This window comes from Peromyscus californicus, unplaced genomic scaffold (assembly GCF_007827085.1).
Source record: "Peromyscus californicus insignis strain IS unplaced genomic scaffold, ASM782708v3 Scaffold_24__1_contigs__length_46423439, whole genome shotgun sequence".
Classification (NCBI taxonomy): Eukaryota; Metazoa; Chordata; class Mammalia; order Rodentia; family Cricetidae; genus Peromyscus; species Peromyscus californicus.
Genome location: NW_026294535.1, coordinates 38,167,191 through 38,186,175, shown reverse-complemented (window position 1 = coordinate 38,186,175; position 18,985 = coordinate 38,167,191). Strand labels below are relative to the sequence as shown.

At 48.0% G+C, this 18,985-nt stretch overlaps 1 protein-coding gene across 1 annotated transcript in view; it reads left to right on the top strand.

The window, feature by feature from the left end:
• Nucleotides 1-2,252: 2,252 nt before the first annotated feature.
• Tbc1d30 (TBC1 domain family member 30) overlaps nucleotides 2,253-18,985 on the top strand; it is a 50,345-nt gene continuing 33,612 nt past the window's right edge. Inside the window, 7 exon segments of the mRNA XM_052753470.1 lie at nucleotides 2,253-2,708; nucleotides 6,367-6,428; nucleotides 7,420-7,485; nucleotides 9,277-9,402; nucleotides 12,198-12,269; nucleotides 12,271-12,384; nucleotides 17,911-18,079. Coding sequence (XP_052609430.1) covers nucleotides 2,540-2,708; nucleotides 6,367-6,428; nucleotides 7,420-7,485; nucleotides 9,277-9,402; nucleotides 12,198-12,269; nucleotides 12,271-12,384; nucleotides 17,911-18,079 — 778 coding nt within the window. The 5' untranslated portion in view covers nucleotides 2,253-2,539.

The following is an 18,985-nucleotide window of genomic DNA, read 5'->3' as shown; positions in this document are numbered from 1 at the left end:
TTCTGAGACAGGGTCTTTCACTGACCTCCTCTCTCATAGTTTTAAAAATTTACTCCCCCACCCCGAACATGACCAAATAAAAAAAACTCTATGCTCTCCCATCCCCCTGCTTTTGAAAGGGAAATATCCCATTGTACTTTAAGAATGGCTTTTCCTTTGTAATAGCAATGGTGGTTAGCACTAGTTCAGAAGCACTGAAGGAGCAGATGGATGATGAAACAGTTTTTGGTTTCTTGAAGCAGAGTTGCAGCTTATTAAAAGAGATTTTAATATAGATTTTCAACAGGAAGATTAGGCAGAGGAGAGATGTTCAGGACTAATAATGCACGACCTACCCAAGAGTATGGATGTGGGCTTTTCAAAGGAGAGTAAAAGTTTGTAAATGATAAGCTTCACATAGATTTTAATTATGTGGGTTAAGGGGGGGGGGAATGCCTAGGAAAAGAATGAGACATACTCAAGTGTGGAATGGGCTTCCCAAGGGAGCGTCACAATTGTCTTAGCGCTAGCCATACATTCTATTTTGGTAACTCTCAAGTTATATCTCAAAGGGTTGCTCAGGAACGGTCTTCTCTCTGTCTTTTATTTTTAGATAGGGTCTCACTGTGTAGCCCTGGATGGCCTGGAACTTGCTTTGAAGAAATCATGGTGGAAATAGTTGTGGGCCATTGTCTTGTTCCTGAGGAAAACATTCAGATGGAAAGTGTACTAGATCTCTGGAGTCCAGATCTTAAGACAAACACTGCGTCTTAAGTAGGCAAGTGTTGACTTGGTTCCACATGGAAATGAAAAACCGCATGGCATTGGCAAAGCAGCCGTTGAACCAGATCAGTGACTTGCAGGAGCTGCCGAAAGCCTTTGAAATTTCCATAGGAAGAAAAGATGAGGTGATTTCCAGCTTGTCTCATCAGCAAAGGAAAGGAGAGACTGGAGTTGATAGAAATATCCTTCCCCTGGCAGGGTGTTTATGAAGGCTAGCTGGTTGACCAGTACTCCCGGAGAACTTTGCTGAAGTCCGGAAGGGCATTCTGTGGTCCTAAGGAAAGAGGTGGTAGAGCAGGCGTGTCAACGAAGGGCTGAAGAAGTCTGAGTCTGGACTGCTAGTATTGATGAAGGCAAACTTGCTGTTATCTAGAGCGTTGGAAGATTTGGAAGCGGAGAACCAAAGAATGTAACAACAACAATAACAAAAAGGCACTTTAAAGAGGCCATAAAGACAGATGGGGGGGGGGGTTCTTTACACCTCCATACCTGGCTATCATATGATTTTATATTTACATGTATTATAGGCAGAGGACAAAAAAAATAAGCAAGCAAGCCAGGTCTGGGATTATAGTGCTGTAATACCAGCTCCTCAGGAGGCTGAGTCATGAGGATCACAAGTTCAAGGCCAGTCAGGGCAACTTAGACCCTGATGGAAAGCAGTATAGGGCTGGGTGAGGGCTGCTGCATACCTAGCAGAGCCACGTTCAGGTTGGCACTGCTGGCATCCTGGGCTCTCTGCTTCCCCAGGATTGCTACCTCCAGCAGCAGCTCATGGTGGACTGCCCCCATCGGTAGCCTCAGGCCGGATGGAACTTGTCAGGATGTGGCCATCATCCTTCATCCATCAGGGTGAACCCCTACCTTCAATGTCACCATCCTGGTGACGGCGGCCAAGGTGCCAAACCTGCTGCAGTTATTCCTTCTTACTAACCCACCTCCCAAAGCCTTGACTCAAAAATTACACCCTTTCAAGTTTCTTAGGAGCTTTTCAAGTCTGGCAGATGTTTTCTTATTAAGAACCTGGCCTCGTCCCCAGAAACACTTCTTTTAAAAACTGCTTCTTCCATGGGAACATTTTCTTAGTGTTCCCTTTTCCCAAGAGGGACTGTATTGTTGTTGTTGTTATTAATCATGGTTCTTTGCCCTTCTAAGTGGCTAGGAAAGTCATGAACATAATTTGGGCTGAAGCTTGAGGTCACCATCTGCCAGCTTCTGCGCCCCAGGGTCTGCTCGTCCGTGGACAGCCTTGCGTTCCCTCCCCCTCCATATCCCCCCCCCCCCCTTCCCCCGGCTGCTCAGACTAGGTGGGCACTTGGAGGTGTCTGCACCTGCGCGGCCCCTCCAGCACCCCCCAGGCTTAGGAGAAGTGCGACACCCCTGCCTTGTTTCTGGTTTCTGTCCTCCGAGCTGGCTCTGGGCTCCGGGGGACTCAGGCCGCCCTGCCTGCTCTGGCTGATGCCGGGATTGGGTGCCGAGGCGCCGCCTCCGTCTCTGCGCGCCCGCGCGCTCGCTCCCGCCCTCCCTCTCCCCTCCCAGCCCGCTCCGGTCTCAGCCGTTCGGGCTCCGCACTGCAGATGCCAGCCGGTCTCCCCGAGCTCCGCTGCTCCCGCCGTGTCCCTCTGATCCTCCGGTCTCCGGAACTCCCGCCGCTGCTGCGCGCTCGCTCGCCGCTCGCCAGGGAGCCTCGCCGGCTTGGACTCTCGGAGCCCCGCGTGCGGAGTCGTTCCGGCGGCGCAGCCGCGAGGACCCGGGAGGCCGACGCCGGCGCTCTCGGATGCGGCAGGACAAGCTGACCGGCTCCCTGCGTCGCGGCGGGCGATGCCTGAAGCGCCAGGGCGGCGGCGGCGGCGGCGGCGGCGTGGGCACCATCCTGAGCAATGTGCTCAAGAAGCGCAGCTGCATCTCGCGGACCGCGCCCCGGTTGCTCTGCACCTTGGAGCCGGGTGAGGCGCGGGCTGCGGACGGGCGCCGGGGTGCAGGTGGGAGGGATGGGAGCGGACCCCGGCTTGGGTGCGTTCGGCGGCCACCAGGGCACCGACCACCCGCCGCCCCGCAGAAGCCACCCCGCGGCGGCCTATGCGCTCGGCCTCCTCCGTGCGTGTGCGCGGTGGGGAAGGGAGGCTGCCCCCTCCAGCCCAGGCTGCGTCACCTATTGTGTTTCGGGCGCCCTGGAAGCCGGACTTCCAAAGAGCTGTGTGGGTTGGCCTTGGCCCCGCAGGTCGGAAGCAAAGGACGATCGAGTGCATGTTTTCTCGAGAGTCCTGTGGTGGTGTGTTTGTGTCGGGGTAGGAGAGGGCATGAGCTCGTTTTCGTAGGTAAGGTCCAGGAGCCCTCCTGGCCTTGTGAGAACAGGCCCTTCCTACCATTACCTTGTATTTACACATCCCGGCTTCTCCAGGCTGCGCTTATCTCCGCGCCAGCTCCGTCACCTGGTATCGTTGCTCAGGGTTTTAAGAGCCTGGCCCTGGCACCCGTGCCCGGGCGCCGAGGGTTCCGGCAAGGGGTGGCCGCAGAGGGAGCAGCTCTATTTGCCCGCTCGGCGCTCTTCTTTCCCTGGAGTGGCCCCGGCTGCCTCCAGGCAGTTTGTGGTCTCCACAGTACCCTCCTATCCCACCTCCCAACCCCTTCTGGGACCTGCTGTCACCCAGCCGCTGCAGATTCTGCCCAGGCACTGGGTCCCGAAGGGTGGAATGCCTCGCTGCCTTTCCGAACCTCGTGGTTTCTTTGTTTTTCTCCCCCACCGAAGTGTCTAATTGCAGAGAGTGTAGTATTTATTCTCCGGTCTTCTTTTACCTTTTTTTTTTTTTTTTTCTTCTTCTTTAAATCTCCTTCCCACGTTGAACAGTGTTTTGTATTTCTGAATCCGGAACAGCTGTGATTATCAGATGAAACACAAACCTCCTCTCCTCTCGTTTCACTTAGAAGAAAAGAGCGTGAAAATGACCCGATTTAAGCCTTTGCATGCGGGCGGCGAGTGATCAGTTCCACTTAAAACCTGACTCACTTTTGATCAGGAGAAAATAGTTGTGATTTTGACTAACTAGCCCCAGTGGGGTTTCGGCACGGGAAAGCAATTGGTATACTCCCAGCAAGTGGCCCCCCAAAGTCAAAGTAGCGTATTTGGTCAAGCACACTGGGAAAGTCACCATGGGGCCGAATTTCCTGGTCTTTTTGTAATAAAGCAGGAATCATAATCATAAGCGCTTGCATTCAGCACCCCAGGCCTGGACAGCACTCACGCTTCAAAGTCCATTTCATTGGTTGGAACTGGAGGCATTCTTGGTAAAAACGATCTCTCAGAGATGGGAATCAGTGGGCAATTAATATTCTCTTGGAGAAGAAAATCATCTATCCATGTATAACACGGTTTTGATTTTAAAGCTTTGAAATGTGAAGGTATGATCATCATCGGATGCCCTGAATTTTTGACGGGAAATCTAGGTCTCAATACATGTATTCAGAACACTTACTTGTACAGGGCTCCATACCATCGTCTTCAGTGAGAACAGCAACATCACCACCATCTATCTGCTACCATCATGGCCTTGGGCCAACCAGACATGTCTTTCTTGCTTCTTGATTCCATATGTATGCATTTTAAAAGGCCACTTTATTATTTTTTTTAAAGTCCTGAAGATGGTTCCTAGCCATGCCAACCTCTAAGTGTTCCAACCCATGCCAACATCTAAGTGGTGGAAGTTGAGAGGTTTTTAATATGAGTACTCTACGGTCTACTTCTGAGTGGCAACAATGTCATCATTTGATTTTTCTGAGTATTTATTGAGAATGTTTGACATTTCTTGGTCCTTGAACTTGTAAGCAATAAGTCTTTTTTAAAATTGGCTGAAGGGGCTGGGGAGATGACTTAATGGTAAAGCACTTGCTCTGCAAGCATGAGGACCTGTATTTGCACCCCGAGAAACTATGCAAAAACTGCCCAGTGTAAGCCCGTACCTCCAGCATTGGGGGCGGGGGGCGGGCTGGAGTTTATTGATTAGCCTAGCAGCATGGGTGAGCTCCACAGTGACAGACTCTGAGCCAAAGTATAAAGTGGAAAGCAGTTGAGGGAGACGCCCCATGTGCGTGCTTACTTGCACACATGCACACCCAAGTAGACACACTCACCTGAGTGCGTACACACACACACACACACACACACACACACACACACACACACACACACACACACACACACGCATGCACACACACACAGAACTTAAAGCTGGACATGATGCTGGTGCCTGCCTATAATCCCAGTGCTTAGAAGACACAGGAAGTGAAGACAAGACAGGTCTACACAGGGAGTTCCAGGCCACTAGGGGTGAAGTAATGAGACCCTGTCTTCAAAAACCAAACCGTGTTATCAAATGATTTTGAAGTGGTAGAAAAAGAATATAGCGTATTTTTGGATTTGATTATTTTTTTTATAGAATTTAAACACAAATAAGAATTGTTATGGAATTTCTCTGCAATAACAACATACAATTCTATTACAGAATTGTGAATATAGGCTAAATATAAGTAATACAAGTGTATTTTTTTTTATGTACTTTCTCATTTCTGTTCCATAGATTTGGGATCTAAATTAAAGAAAATTAAAGTGGTAGATTACCTAGGATTAGAATTCAGTCCTATCTTTAGTTTATGCTCTAGAGTTTAATATATTTTTATATTTATATATATATAATATATATTTTATCATCAATGAATATTAAGACAGAATTAAAATATTTGGAAGTCATCAAATGGAATTGCTATAATAAATCTTTCCGGAAGCAGAAAGAGGTGTGGGAGGGTGTAGCCCAGTGAAAGAGCACGTACTGGGCTCTTGGTTCCATCCCCGGCATAACCAAATCAAAGCAAACAGAAAGATGTACATGGATGGAGTCTAATTTGTACTGTTAGGACTCTGCCTCTGTGCCCTGCACACACCAGGCACTAGCTCTGCCTCCTTGCCACACTCACAGTGCCGTGATGGTATATTACAGCTTTTGATGCACCAGTGAAGAACCCCCACCCCCCACCCCCGCCTTGTGTCGGAAATGGAACCCAAGGTCTCACACATGCTAGACAGATGATGTACTGCCAAGCTCGACTCCAGCCCTTGAAGTTTCTTAACTGTCTTAGTCTATGTAAGTGTGGCAGAAAAACACCCTCTGGAGGTGGAGAATCCCTCCTCTGTGTTTTATAACTGCTAATGACCCAGGTGAGGAGATTGACAGCCAGTCATGATGGCCACAGTCCTCTGAGTGGAAGCTGCTGTGCTCCCTTCAGCGATCAGGGGATCGAGGTCCAGACAGGCTAAGGAGTCTGAGTTATGGAGGTCTGTGGCTCTAGCCTGTCATGCCAGCTACCGGTTTTGTTTTTGAGTTACCCTAGGCGTCTGTGGAGGCTACCATCCAATGTTTTAAACTCCATTTTATTGTCTTAGGTCATTTTTTAAAAAAATTAAAATCAATATATTTTAATTTTAGTGAAATTGGCTAAAATTCAGTAAAAAACACTTAAACTTTTTAACACAGTTCAGTAGGACCAAGTGTTGATTTATAATATAACTTGGTTATAACTTCCATAAATAACAACTACTTAATTTTCTTCTAGGAGTTGATACAAAATTGAAGTTCACACTTGAGCCATCTTTAGGCCAAAATGGTTTTCAGCAGGTAACTTTGCTTTTGGCTTTTAAGGCATTTTGTTTTTAAATTTGGGAATATCAGCAGGGTACATTGTCATATATCCTTAAAATGAAAATATTCATATATATATATATTTTGATACACAAGAGATATCAGTTTCCCCCAGTTTGTAATAAAATAACTTTGAAAGCATAAGGGACCTGGGTTTATACTCGCAATGAAAACCTTTGCATTTTTTGGTAAAGTGATACCGAGAGTGAATAAATTTAGGTGGACATGGTTACGTGTTCACTTCAGAAACCACAAAATGTGAATTCATGGAAAAACTCACAGACAGATCTTTAACTCATGGTGTGTGTGGCCTTTCGTTTCAGACTGTCCCAACTGTTGGGGCCACAGGAGCAACAGGTGTGTTTAGTTAGGATAGTTAAGGGTCGGGATCCTTAACAATCCCCAGAAAGATAACTTCTGGTGGAGAGAAGCCCCATGTCCTAGGGTGCTGTGTTCATTTTCTCACATACTATGGATGTTGTCTTAGTCAGGGTTTCTATTGCTGTGGCGAAACACCATGAGCAAAGCCAGTTGGAGAGGAAAGGGTTAATTCAGTTTGCACTTCCACATCACAGTTCACCATCAAATGAAGTCAGGACAGGAACTCAGACAGGGCAGGAACCTGGAGGCAGGAGCTGACGCAGAGGCCATGGAGGGGTGCTGCTGACTGGCTTGCTCCCCACGGCTTGCTCAGCCTGTTTTTTTTTTTTATAGAACCCAGGACCACCAGCCCAGGGGTGGCCCCACCCACCATAGGCTGGGCCCATGAATAACTGATTAAGAAGATGCCCTACAAACCGGCCTATAGCCAGATCTTCCTGAGGTGTTTTCTCAAGTGAGGCTCCCTCCTGTCCAGTGACTCTAGTTTGTGTCAAGTGGGCATAAAAATAGCCAGCACAGATGTCAAGATGGAGGAAGCCCGAAAAGTCCGTATTGTTACTTTTCTAATATTTCTCTCTGGTCCTAGTGGTATGACGCTCTCAAGGCAGTTGCCAGACTGTCAACAGGGATCCCAAAGGAATGGAGGAGAAAGGTAAGTGGGCCCACAGGGCTAAAATACAAAAAGGGACCATCACTCTGTGCGTTAAAATGTCTGGGACGTCAAAAAGTGTGTTCTTCATTAATCATGCGATGGATGTGTATTACTTGTGCCGGGTAATGCTCTGCGTGCGAGGGATGCGGTCAGTGGACACAAGAGCAGATGGAATGAATAGTCTGTCCTCGTAGAACTTACAGTGAATCCAGTACAGTGTGTCACACAGCGATACGTGCTGTAGATGATAGACTAAAGCAGAGAAAGAAAGAAAGGCAGAGCGTGGGAGGCGAGGGATGAGGAGGTGGGATTTTATACAGAAGCTGACATGTGAGTAGGGCCCTGAAGGAGGAAGTGATCAGCCACCTGCGGCTGCCCGGGGCAGGGGGCAGGGGGGGGAGGGCACTCAGGTGGGGAGCACCTGGGGCATCTTCTCAGAGAAGCAGGAGGCTGTAGTGGGAGGTTGATAAAGGTGGGTGGGGGGGAGCAACAGAAGGGGGTGGGTCTAGAGGCACTGTGAGTGGCTAGGTCACGAACGCACTCCTAGGCGGTAGAAGCATTAGGGTTCTTTATTCAGTGTGTGTGTGTGTGAGAGAGAGAGAGAGACAGACAGAGAGAGAGAGAGAGAGAGAGAGAGAGAGAGAGAGAGAGAGAGAGAGAGAGAGAGAGCGCACCAGGAAGTTCCAAGCAGGCTGGTCAGATGGGAGACCCTGTCTGCTGCCTTGAGCATATGAGATGTGAGGGTACAAACCAGGAGACACGTAGACTATAGTAATTCAGGCAAGAAAAGGGCCAGGGCTGTGGTCATTGGAGATGGTGAGAAGGGTTAGATTCTGGGTGTATTTAGAAGCCTGAGCTGAGATGAATGCCCCGTGGATTGAATATCGGACGTACATGGGATGTCAAAGAGGACCTCAAGATTTTGGCCCAAGTGGCTGGAAAGGTAGAGAGAGGTGCCGTTGGTGTGGATGGGAGGAACAGGTGTGTAGGTGTGTGTATAATTGGAGCGGTGGGGGGGTGAGATAACTGGTCTCACATCTGATGCAGTTGAGATGTCTGATATGTGTCTAACGCAGAGCTATCCACGGGGCATTTGAGCAGGATTCTGATGCATAAAAGTCTAGTTGGAGATATTAATCAATGCTGCTCTTGCCAAGTTATGTTCAAATACTGAAATCTGAAATGTACTCTAAGGTTATTAATTTATAAATGTAATCTTAACATTAGAGTTTGAACACCGAGTGTTTCTCAAAGTGAATATTAATGTGGAATTATGAAATTCATTTTTCAGAATTAGATTATCTTGTGTCAGGTAAAGGAGTAAAAATATCTAGTGACTCCTGAAAAAAATTATTCATTCTGGGAACCCATCTGTCAGAATTGTGTGTATGGAGGGCGTGTGTGGGAGGGCGTTTAAGGCAGAGGCCTCTGGGGCGGGGGGAACTGTCCATGTGTGGCCAAGTAGCTGTTGCTGAAGCAGAGAATGAATTAGAATTAAGTAAAATGAGGTCATGGAATCATGCAGCCTACTCAATGAACTGAAATAAAATGGAAAAAAACCTTCAGGTTATTTTCTTTCCTAATGATTAGATTGTTACTTAGCACGTAGTAGGAACACAACTAATATTGATTGTAGGAAAGATCCCACAGGGTTCACTTTAGTCCAGCCAACTGGACTTGTAGACAGAGCTCGCCCTGGTCTGGGAGCAGTCCGAGCCCTCCCTGGCTGCTGTCCTGGTTTTCTAATGGCGGTCAGACGTCCGCTGACACCTTCCTCCTGCATCCCCTTAGGTTTGGTTGACCTTGGCAGATCACTATTTGCACAGCATAGCCATCGACTGGGCCAAAACCATGCGCTTCACTTTCAACGAGAGAAGCAATCCGGACGACGACTCAATGGGGATCCAGATAGTCAAGGTAAACCCCTGAGCTTGGCTTCCCGTTCCCGTGTAGCAGAAAGGACTCGAAGGGCCGGAGGGTTCCTCGACGGAGGATCACATGACCTCTGCCTCCAGAACGCACGATCCGCCTCCTCATCCCATCCATCAGTAGCTCTTGTACGGAGAACTTGACTGTGCCTTGCCTTCATAAATTTCAGTGTTGCCAGTAAGAGGGAAATGTGAATGAGCTTCGATTCATATCCAATTTTGATCTAATTTTGTTACTCAGCAGGAGACTGAAGTTCCTTTTTTATTTTTTCTTTAGTATGGGTCAGGGATACCGATTGTCCTTTTACGTTAAAGTCACTGGACTGAGAAATTTAGAGGTGAGTTTATTTCGTATTAGAAACATTTGGCCCTCACTGGAGCCTTTGCTTGTCTAAATGTTAACTTACAGATCGTTAGGTTGGCTGATGGAGCCGCGTTAAACCAGGTGGCTTAGCGTTCAGTTCAGGTCCGCTGTGGGGGAAGCTGTGGCTGTGGGTCTCATACTAAGAGCCAACAATGCTGACTTCATTTGGGACCAGAATAATCCTTGTCCATAAGGCTCGGGCATGTGGGCTTTGATTTTGTGAGTGTTCCACAGTGGGATGCTAAGCTGGGATTTGAAAAGGAAGGCTGTCTCATCTGCATTTTGGCCACCACAAGATGGCTAATGTGTTGGCACACTTAAATCCATTTTTTTTTTAAAGAGGAAGTGCTAACTAAAACGAGCTACTTTCTGATCTAACTTGGTTAGTTTCAAATGAACATTTAAAAAAATCTTGGCATTGCACGTTGCATGCTCAAGCCCTGTGCATTATCCACGTTTTAATGCTTTATTTGGAATTTCAGCATAGGACACAATTTCATATTTGGAATAGTCCCTTTCTGTTTAAGTTATGAGTGAAGGCAGTGCACCTTCAAAAAACATTACCTTATTTTCTGTGTCTGTGTGTTGTGTCGGCGTGTGCATGCGTGCGTGCGTGCGTGCGTGCGTGCGTGTGTGTGTGTGTGTGTGTGTGTGTGTGTATCACTGTCATTCCTGGTACCTATGGAAGTCAGACGAGGATTAGGATCCTTGGAAACTGGAGTTACAGACAGTTATGAACTGCCATCTGGATGCTCAGAATTGGACCCATGTCCTCTGGAAAAACAGCCAGTGCTCTTGACCACTGAGCCATCTCTGGTCCTGTTTTTTTTTTTTCGTGTGTGTGTGTGTGTGTGTGTGTGTGTGTGTGTGTGTGTGTTTTGAGATGGGAGTCTCACTATGTAGCTCTGGCTGACTTGGTACTCACTATGTAGACCAGGCTAGCCTTGGACTCAGAGAAATCTACCTGCCTCTGCCTCCTGAATGCTGGGATTAGAGGAGGGCACCACCATGACCGACTTAGGCAATGCACATTCTATAATCATGTTATTAAAAAAGATCTCTTATTTTTTTTCACTGAAGCAAATGCTACATCAGTAAGATGATCTTCTCTCCTGAAAACCATGGTGTCATCTTGGTAATTAAATTAAAGATATTAGCTCCATTACATATTAAAGCGCAGCAGGTGTTGTTCATATTGTAGAAATGTATAGCGTGATCTGCACAGGATGATGTCTGTGTAATATAACAATTTTGCTGTTTAATTTTCGTCTTTAGTATTAGAGCTTTAGCAACTAAATCTCATCCCCTATTTTGTTCAAAGAATTGTTAGCACCCCGCATTATGTGCCGAAATGACTATATATATAGACACGACTAATGGACGTCTTTAAAAAGACTCTCCATTTACACAGAATGGAAATGGAGTTCTGTTAATTGAGTAATTCTTTGTGTTGCTTCTGGAAGCACTCTGAGAACATTTGCCTGACTAAAACGCGTCCTTGTGACTCTTTCTCAGGCGGCGTAGTTGAAAGCAGTAGGAAAACACAATTCAGAAGAGTGTTCTGGCTCGTGTATAAATTGCTTATAAATTCAAAGAATCAATATCCATGTTGATAAAGGAAAAGGCGAAATGAAGAAAGAACTTAAGGCATCCCCCCACCCCCGAGGAAGTATAGTAGGACTTTTTCTCGTCATCTCTCAATCACTGTGACCGAGCTGTGATGAAATACCTGAGACAGTCAATGCCTAAGGAGAAAACATTTTTTTATTTTTATTTGTTTATTTATTTATTTATTTATTTATTTATTTATTTAAGTTACACTCATGATATTCATTAATTACACTCATGATATTAATCACATTTGTGGTATTCATTAGATTACATTCGCAGTATTCATTCAATTATATATATATATATATTTAATTTTAAATGCCGAATGTCATTTATTGAAGGAGGGAGGAGGTCTTAAATACAGGCTTACAGCACAATGGGAGAACCCCGGGAAAACATTTATTTTGGCTCACTATTTGGGAGATTTTTTTCGACCCGTTGTTTTGGGTCTGTGGTGGGCAGGCATCACGGTGGGACGTGTGTACAGAGGAGCAATACTGCTCACTTCATGGTAAACCAGAAAGAGAGAGAGAGAGAGACAGAGAGAGAGAGAGAGACAAACAGACAGACAGACAGAGACAGAGAGAGACAGAGACAGAGAGAGACAGAGACAGAGAGAGACAGAGACAGAGAGACAGAGACAGAGACAGAGAGAGAGACAGAGAGAGAGAGAGGGAGAGAGAGAGACAGAGAGACAGAGAGACAGAGACAGAGACACAGAGAGAGTGAGTCCCAGTTGCTCCTTCAAGGGCATGGATCCAAACCGCAGCAGGAGATCATTTTCAAACTGTTCTCCCTTCCCTTCCTAGGATCTGCATCGCACGGGCTGCAGTTCCTACTGCGGCCAGGAGGCCGAGCAGGACAGGGTGGTACTCAAGCGGGGTGCTGTTGGCGTACGCCCGGTGGAACAAGAATGTTGGGTACTGCCAAGGCTTCAACATCCTGGCTGCTCTGATTCTGGAGGTGATGGAAGGCAATGAGGGGGACGCCCTGAAGGTGAGTGTCGGGTTCAGACAAAGGCAACCGGGTGCCGAAGTTGGGACTATAACTCCTTCCTTTGGTGCCTCGCCCCTTCTCAGCCCTCTGTAATTACCGGTGATAGAGTTCCCCCAAGTTAAAGCCATGCCAGGCGACATGCTTTCGCCAGCCCGGGGGCCCGTCACTCTGGCAGCCACGAGAGTGGCCGTTTTGATCGTATTTGAAGGCTCGAACGGCAGGAGTGTTGGCTGAGTGTGTTCGTGCGGTTGTGGGCAAGGTTGAATTCCCCACAGGCTGTAGAACGGAGGGGGTCTCAAGGTATTTGATGGCGGTTGGCTGGAGGCCTTCCAGTGCCTTGCCCTGTGAGTTCCCCTACCCCACACTGGTGACAGACATCCTCAGAGTGAGTCGGTTTATACCTTAGGGAAAGGGCTTATAGAAGTGACGACCAGGCCAGGGATGTTGCTCAGGTGGTAGAATTCTCGAGTAACCTTCACAGAATTCAGTTCCTAGCACCGCATTGACCAGGTGTGGTAGTGTACTTCTGTAGTTCTAGTACGCGGGGGGTGGGGTGGGTGGGGTGGGTGGAGGCAGGGGCATCCAGAGGAGTTCAAGACCGTACTCAGCTACATAATGACTTTAAGGCCAGCCCAGGCCACTTGAGACTGTGTTGACAGAGAGGGGAGTGGCAGAGAGAGAGAGAGAGAGAGAGAGAGACAGACAGACAGACACACACACACACACACACACACACTAGCAGAAGACAGGGACCCCCGGGCATCATATTAGAAGTTGCTTGCCTAGCACACATTTATGTTGGACTGTGCTACTTGGCTGTTTTACTCTTGTATTTGGGGCAAGGTGCAGAGAAGGTAAGGAGACGTGTCTATGGGAGGTGTCTGCATGGAGAGCAACGCATGTGGCAATAAATTGTGTCTTTGACTTCGACGTCTAAGGCGTGTTTTAGTCGAAAGCAGTTCTGAGCACACTAGTGGTGTAAGGGTAGAGGTCTGAATATGAGTGGATTAAGTCACCCCAGATGGAGCCTGTCTCCATCCCCGGTCTGTGGCTGTGAAGAGACTCCATGGCCCAGGCAGCTCTTAGAGAAAGAAAGCATGTCATTGGGGCTGCCTTGCTTATAGTTTCCACGGGTCAGTCCCTGACCACCATGGTGGGGAACACTTGGTGGGTAGACCAGTGTGGTGCTGGAGTAGTCGCTGAGAGCTTACATCCTCATCGGCAGGCAGGAGGGAGGGAGGGAGTTAGGGAGGGAGGTGGGAGGGAGGGAGGGGGGCATGGCCAGAGCTTTTGAAACCTCACAGCTCATCTCTAGTTAGACACACCTCCTCCAACAAGACCACATCTCCTAATTCTTCCTCAGCAGTCCACCAGCTGGGAACAAAACGTTCAAATGTATGAGCCTCTGGGGGCCATTTGAATCCACACCACCACAGAGTGTATATGAAAAATGAAGGCTCGCAGATGTGGAGGGCACCGTTGCCTCATTGGCTTAAGGCAGTGTGAGTTTCCAGTTCATAGCTGAACCTCCAAACTGATGTTGACGGCGGCGGTGTTTGCGACAAAGGAGATTTAAAATCTTTGTATTCAAGCCTCCACCTGCTTGACTGTGGGGACCATCTCAGTGACGTGGGAAGATAAACAAATGTTCCTCCTGGTTTTATACATATCACGGTAGACTTAATTATAAACCCGGCCCGAGGTACATTTAGCCTCTCACTTTTTCTGTTTACGTATTGAAGGCAATAGTTTCGAAGCTATGTTCACCTGAAGGTGGCGGTGGGGAGATGGAAAGGCAGGGATGGTCCATTGTGGGACTTTGGGATGCTCTAAATGAAGAAGCAATTTTAGCTGGGCAGCGGTGGCGCACGCCTTAATGCCAGCACTCGGGAGGCAGAGGCAGGAGGATGTCTGTGAGTTAGAGGCCAGCCCAGTCAAGACTATTTTATGTATTCAGTCCACAGCTTTAGTATTTTTTTCTCAGATGTCATTTGCATGTCTGAAGTAGGAAGCGTTCTGTTGAAAAGTTGGAATAAGTGATTCAGAGTGGAGGCGGGATGGAGGGGTTTAGGGAAAGTATGTAGAAAGTGTGTCTGATCTCCAAAGGGCTCAACAATGCCTGGGAAATTTAAAAACACATAAAAAAGCTGAATTGGGGCTTAGGGGTGGTGGTGCACACCTTTAATCCCAGCACTCGGGAGGCAGAGGCAGGTGGATCTCTGTGAGCCAACCTGGACTATAGAGCGAGTTCTGGGACAGCCAGGACTACACAGAGAAGCTCTGTCTCAAAAAACAACAACAACAACAACAACAAAGCTGAATTGGGGCTTAGGGGTGGTGGTGGTGCACACCTTATAATCCAAGCACTTGGGAAATGGAGGCATGAGGACCAGGAGGTTTTTATTTTTATTTTTATTTTTAAAATGATTTTATCCTTATTTTATGTGCTTTGTGTGTGTTTTGTGTACATGTATGTCTCTGTGAGGGTGTTGGATCTTCTGGAACTGTAGGCAGTTGTGAGCTGCCATGACGGTGCTGGGAATTGAACCTCAGGTCCTCTGGAAGAGCAGCCAGTGCTCTTAACCACTGAGCCATCTCTCCAGCCAGAGGCTTGGGAGTTTAAGGGCAGCCTCAGCTACATGAAACCAATACTAAACAAATAAGACAGGAAATGAGTTCGGAGGATGCTGTGAGATGCCACATGTGGTGACCCATGAGGATGTGTGGACCTTGGTAGACACCTCACGGGCAGAGGAAGGCTAGGTTCATGAGGAGACCTTCCTGAGGTCCAGGAAATTATTGCAGGTCTCTTTTCCTCCAGCAGCTGTTTTAGCCTCTGCAAGCTAAAATGTCTCGGGGAATCCATAGAAATAAGCCAGCCACGTACCAGGCTTTTTCTTTTGGGCCACCAATCAGCTCCCAAATCATGACACAGAGACTTATTATTAGTTTTGAATGCTCAGCCTAGCTTAGGTTCATTTCTGGCTAGCTCTTTTAATTTAAGTTAACCTGTTTCTCTTTATCTACTTTTTGTCTTGAGACTTTTACTTTTCTTCTGTATATCTTACCTTCACTGCTTTTCTGGCTGGTGGCTGCCTGGCTTCTGGCCCCTGTGTCTCCATCCTCTCTCCCCTCCCCTCCTCCCCTCCCCTCCCCCCCCCCTCCTCTCTTCTCTCATTCTTCCTCTTCTTTCTTGAGCCTAGAGATCTCCTTTTATTCTCTCTGCCCGCCAGCCTTGCCTAGCCCTCCCCTGCCTAGCAATTGGCCATTCAGCTCTTTATTAAACCAATCAGGTGCCTTAGGCAGGCAAGGCGAAACAGATGCCACACATCTTTACATCCTTAGACACACATCCTTACACAGTTGAACAAATGCAGCACAAACAAAAGTAGCACACCTTTACACAGTTGGAGTAACATTCCGAAGCTAAACAAATGTAACACACCTTTGCCCAGTTCTAATATTCCACAGCACAGCGGCTTTTCCTCTTCCCCGGCACTTACCACACTTTTCCTCTGTAGCTGCTTTGTTTAGAAGTGTTCGTTAACAATCAGAATCGCTCCCCTTTCCTCTTCCCCATCTTAATTGATGATGTAAGGTTGGATTTTTGGAATCCAGCCATGCCTGGATCCAGGGGGGCGGTCTCCTATGACTTCGTGTCAGAATTTGAGATGACCTTAGATCAAGGATTTTATTGTGTTATAGAATTACCAGCATAATTGGGGCTAGAGAGATGGCTCAGTGGGTAAAGAAAATCTCGGTGAGTGAAGCCATTCAGATCCCCAGAACTCACGTAAAAGTCGGATGGATGTGGTGGCCTGCCCGTCACTCCTGTGTGTTGGAGGCAGAATCAGGCAGTCCCTGAGCGTACAAGCTAGTTAGCCAGACGAGTTACTCTGCTTCAATATCTGATGTGCAGGTGATTGAAGAAGGCATCCAGCGTCATTCTCGGCCCTTCACATGTGCATGTAAACGTGCACCTTCCACAGAAAGGAATTACTAGCACAATTGAAGTTTTTTTTTTTTTTTTTTTAAAGCTTTAAAGAGATCAGTGTGTTAGGGCTGGGCTGCAGCTCAGTAGCGAAGTTGATTGCCTGGAATATGAGAGGCCTAGTCTATGGGCTCGGGGAGCCCAGGTGGCAGTGAGGGCATCTCCAGGCCTGCCTTCCCGTGGGCATTTTATGACAGGCTAGCTCTTGGGAGTTTTCGTATTGCCTAGTATACGGGTTAGGTCTCCAGCACCATAAATAAATAAATCTATTTTCTCAGTGCCATATAGCTTAGGTGAGAAGTGTCACAGTGTGCGGATTATGACCTTTGAGTTTTTCTCCATTTTACCACCTCATCTTTCGATGACCCACCGGAGCCCTCTGCTCTACTGGGAACCTGCTCTGCCAGCCTCTGACTCCTTCCCTTCCCCCAGGCTGGCCCTCCCTCCCCAGGGACTGGGTGGACACCCCCCCACCCCCACCCCTGCTTCTGCCTCTCAGGTGATCTGTTTACCTGGTAAATCCTGTCCTAATGTAACAAAGCTGTGACTCCTTGGGCATGCCTATCCTGTATGGGAGTCTGCAAAGGGATTTCTCGGGAGTCTGCCCTTACCTACAGAGCTAAGAACTGAAAAATTGAAGTTGCAAACCACAAAGCGGGGGGGGGGGGGGGGGGGGGGGGGGGGGGAGATGGGCCCCTAGCAGGGCTAAAAGGTAACTTCCTTTTTGAAAATGGGGTTTGATGGGATCCTATGAGACACTGAATTCCCCCACTAGCATACAGAGCCAGCTGGGGTTTTGGTTTTGGTTTTTCTGGTGTTCTGGGGAGTGGGCTGGACTCTCAGGGAGTGGGACATCACACAGCATTCTAGCCGACTGGGAAAGGCGACTACGCACAGAAGTGCTGTGTGCTTGGCGGGGGCCATTTGACATTTTAGAAAAGGCAACACAGGTACAATGGTCAGAACTAAATGGCAATTTGAGGAGCTCGTGTGACAGGACTCTGGGAGGAACCAATTTAGAAAGGCACCCAGTGTGCAAACAAAACCTGGTCATGCTGTCTAAAGCCGGGCGGCAGTCGCTCGGATTGCCCAGGTGGCCATGAGTGCCTCGCAAGGCCTGCCTTAGTGTGGGTGTTTTTTTTATGACAGGCCAGCTCTTGGGTTTTTCCTATCCAGGTTGTAAAAACCGGACGACATCCAGGAGCCAGGATAGAGGGCCCTGCTGAATGCGGGGAGCTTGTGCGTTCTCATTTCTCCACGAGGCTGAGGGTTGTGTAATCACAGCTCCATATGGGGTGAGCTCAGGTCTGGCAGCCCTTCTAGAAACTTCACAGCACAGCTGACTTTGGGTTACTTAGATAATTATGCCGCCCGCTCCTTGCAGGGGGGTGTAGGTGAGTCCTGAATTGGTTTCTGACGCATGTGCGCTTCGGCTAGCTGCCTTTGCCTATTTTTTGGATGTGCTTTTTCTTTTGGGCATGTTGTGGAGATCTTGGTGGGTCTCTGCAGCCGTCTTGTTTTCTTTTTTTTTTTAGATTATGATTTACCTGATTGATAAGGTGCTTCCTGAGAGCTACTTTGTCAATAACCTCCGGGCACTGTCTGTGGATATGGCCGTCTTCAGAGACCTCTTGAGAATGAAGCTCCCCGAGCTGTCCCAGCACCTCGACGCCCTGCAGAGAACGGCAAACAAAGAAAGCGGAGGTAAACGATGGCTCACGGCTGTTACGTTTCCGGAAGCATTCGGCTAGTCCGGTTCCGCTCTATGTATGAGTTTACGTTCTGGGTGGAGGAGGCACAGGTTGCCAGGTATTTTTCCTTAAAGACAGCAGTGTAATCAAATCCTTTTATCCCCCACAGAATAGACACAGGACTGAAACTATGCAGGGCCACGTGCCGAAACTTGGAGTCGGCAGGCACGGGCAGGTGGCTGGTTGAGAACCTAAGCCCGCCCCGGTTCTGGATAGGGTCTGTTGACCAATAGAATCTGTCGAACTCTACAGGGCGCACATGTCCTTCCTAGTCAGTTCAACTAAACTGGCATCAGCAGGACTTCCTTAAAACTGAGCTGCAGGTGCCGCGCAGTTTTGGCCCAGACCATGACCTTGGCAGGAGCAGTAAGGTCGTGGAAGAGTGACTTTGGGATTCGTTGGCAGGTCATCGGCTCCTCTTAGCTCTAATGTGCCCACTTGGTACAACTTCTGCAACTGTGTCCTCTTTGAACACCGGGAAGAGTAGTCGGGTGCCCGCCTTTGCCGAGCTTCTGTCTGTGATGGCAGTTGCTGTGGTAGGTAGATTGTTCTTGCAGCCTGGCCTGGTCTGCACATGTAAAGCAGTTCAGTGGGGTGCTTATCCAGCATGTGTTGAGGCCCTAGACTTGCTCCCAACCCCCCACAATGAGGTGAAGTGAAATAAAATAATGGGGGGCACATTAAAAGACTTTGTTGTTTTTGAGACAGGGTCTCACTGTGTATCCCATGCTGTATCCTCAGACTTAACAGAAATCCCCCTGCCTCAGCCTCGTGGTGCTGAAATTACAGATTTGCACCAACCTGTCTAGCTGTATTAAGGGGTTTTGAAGATCTAGTTGTTCAAGTGCTCTGGAGGTTT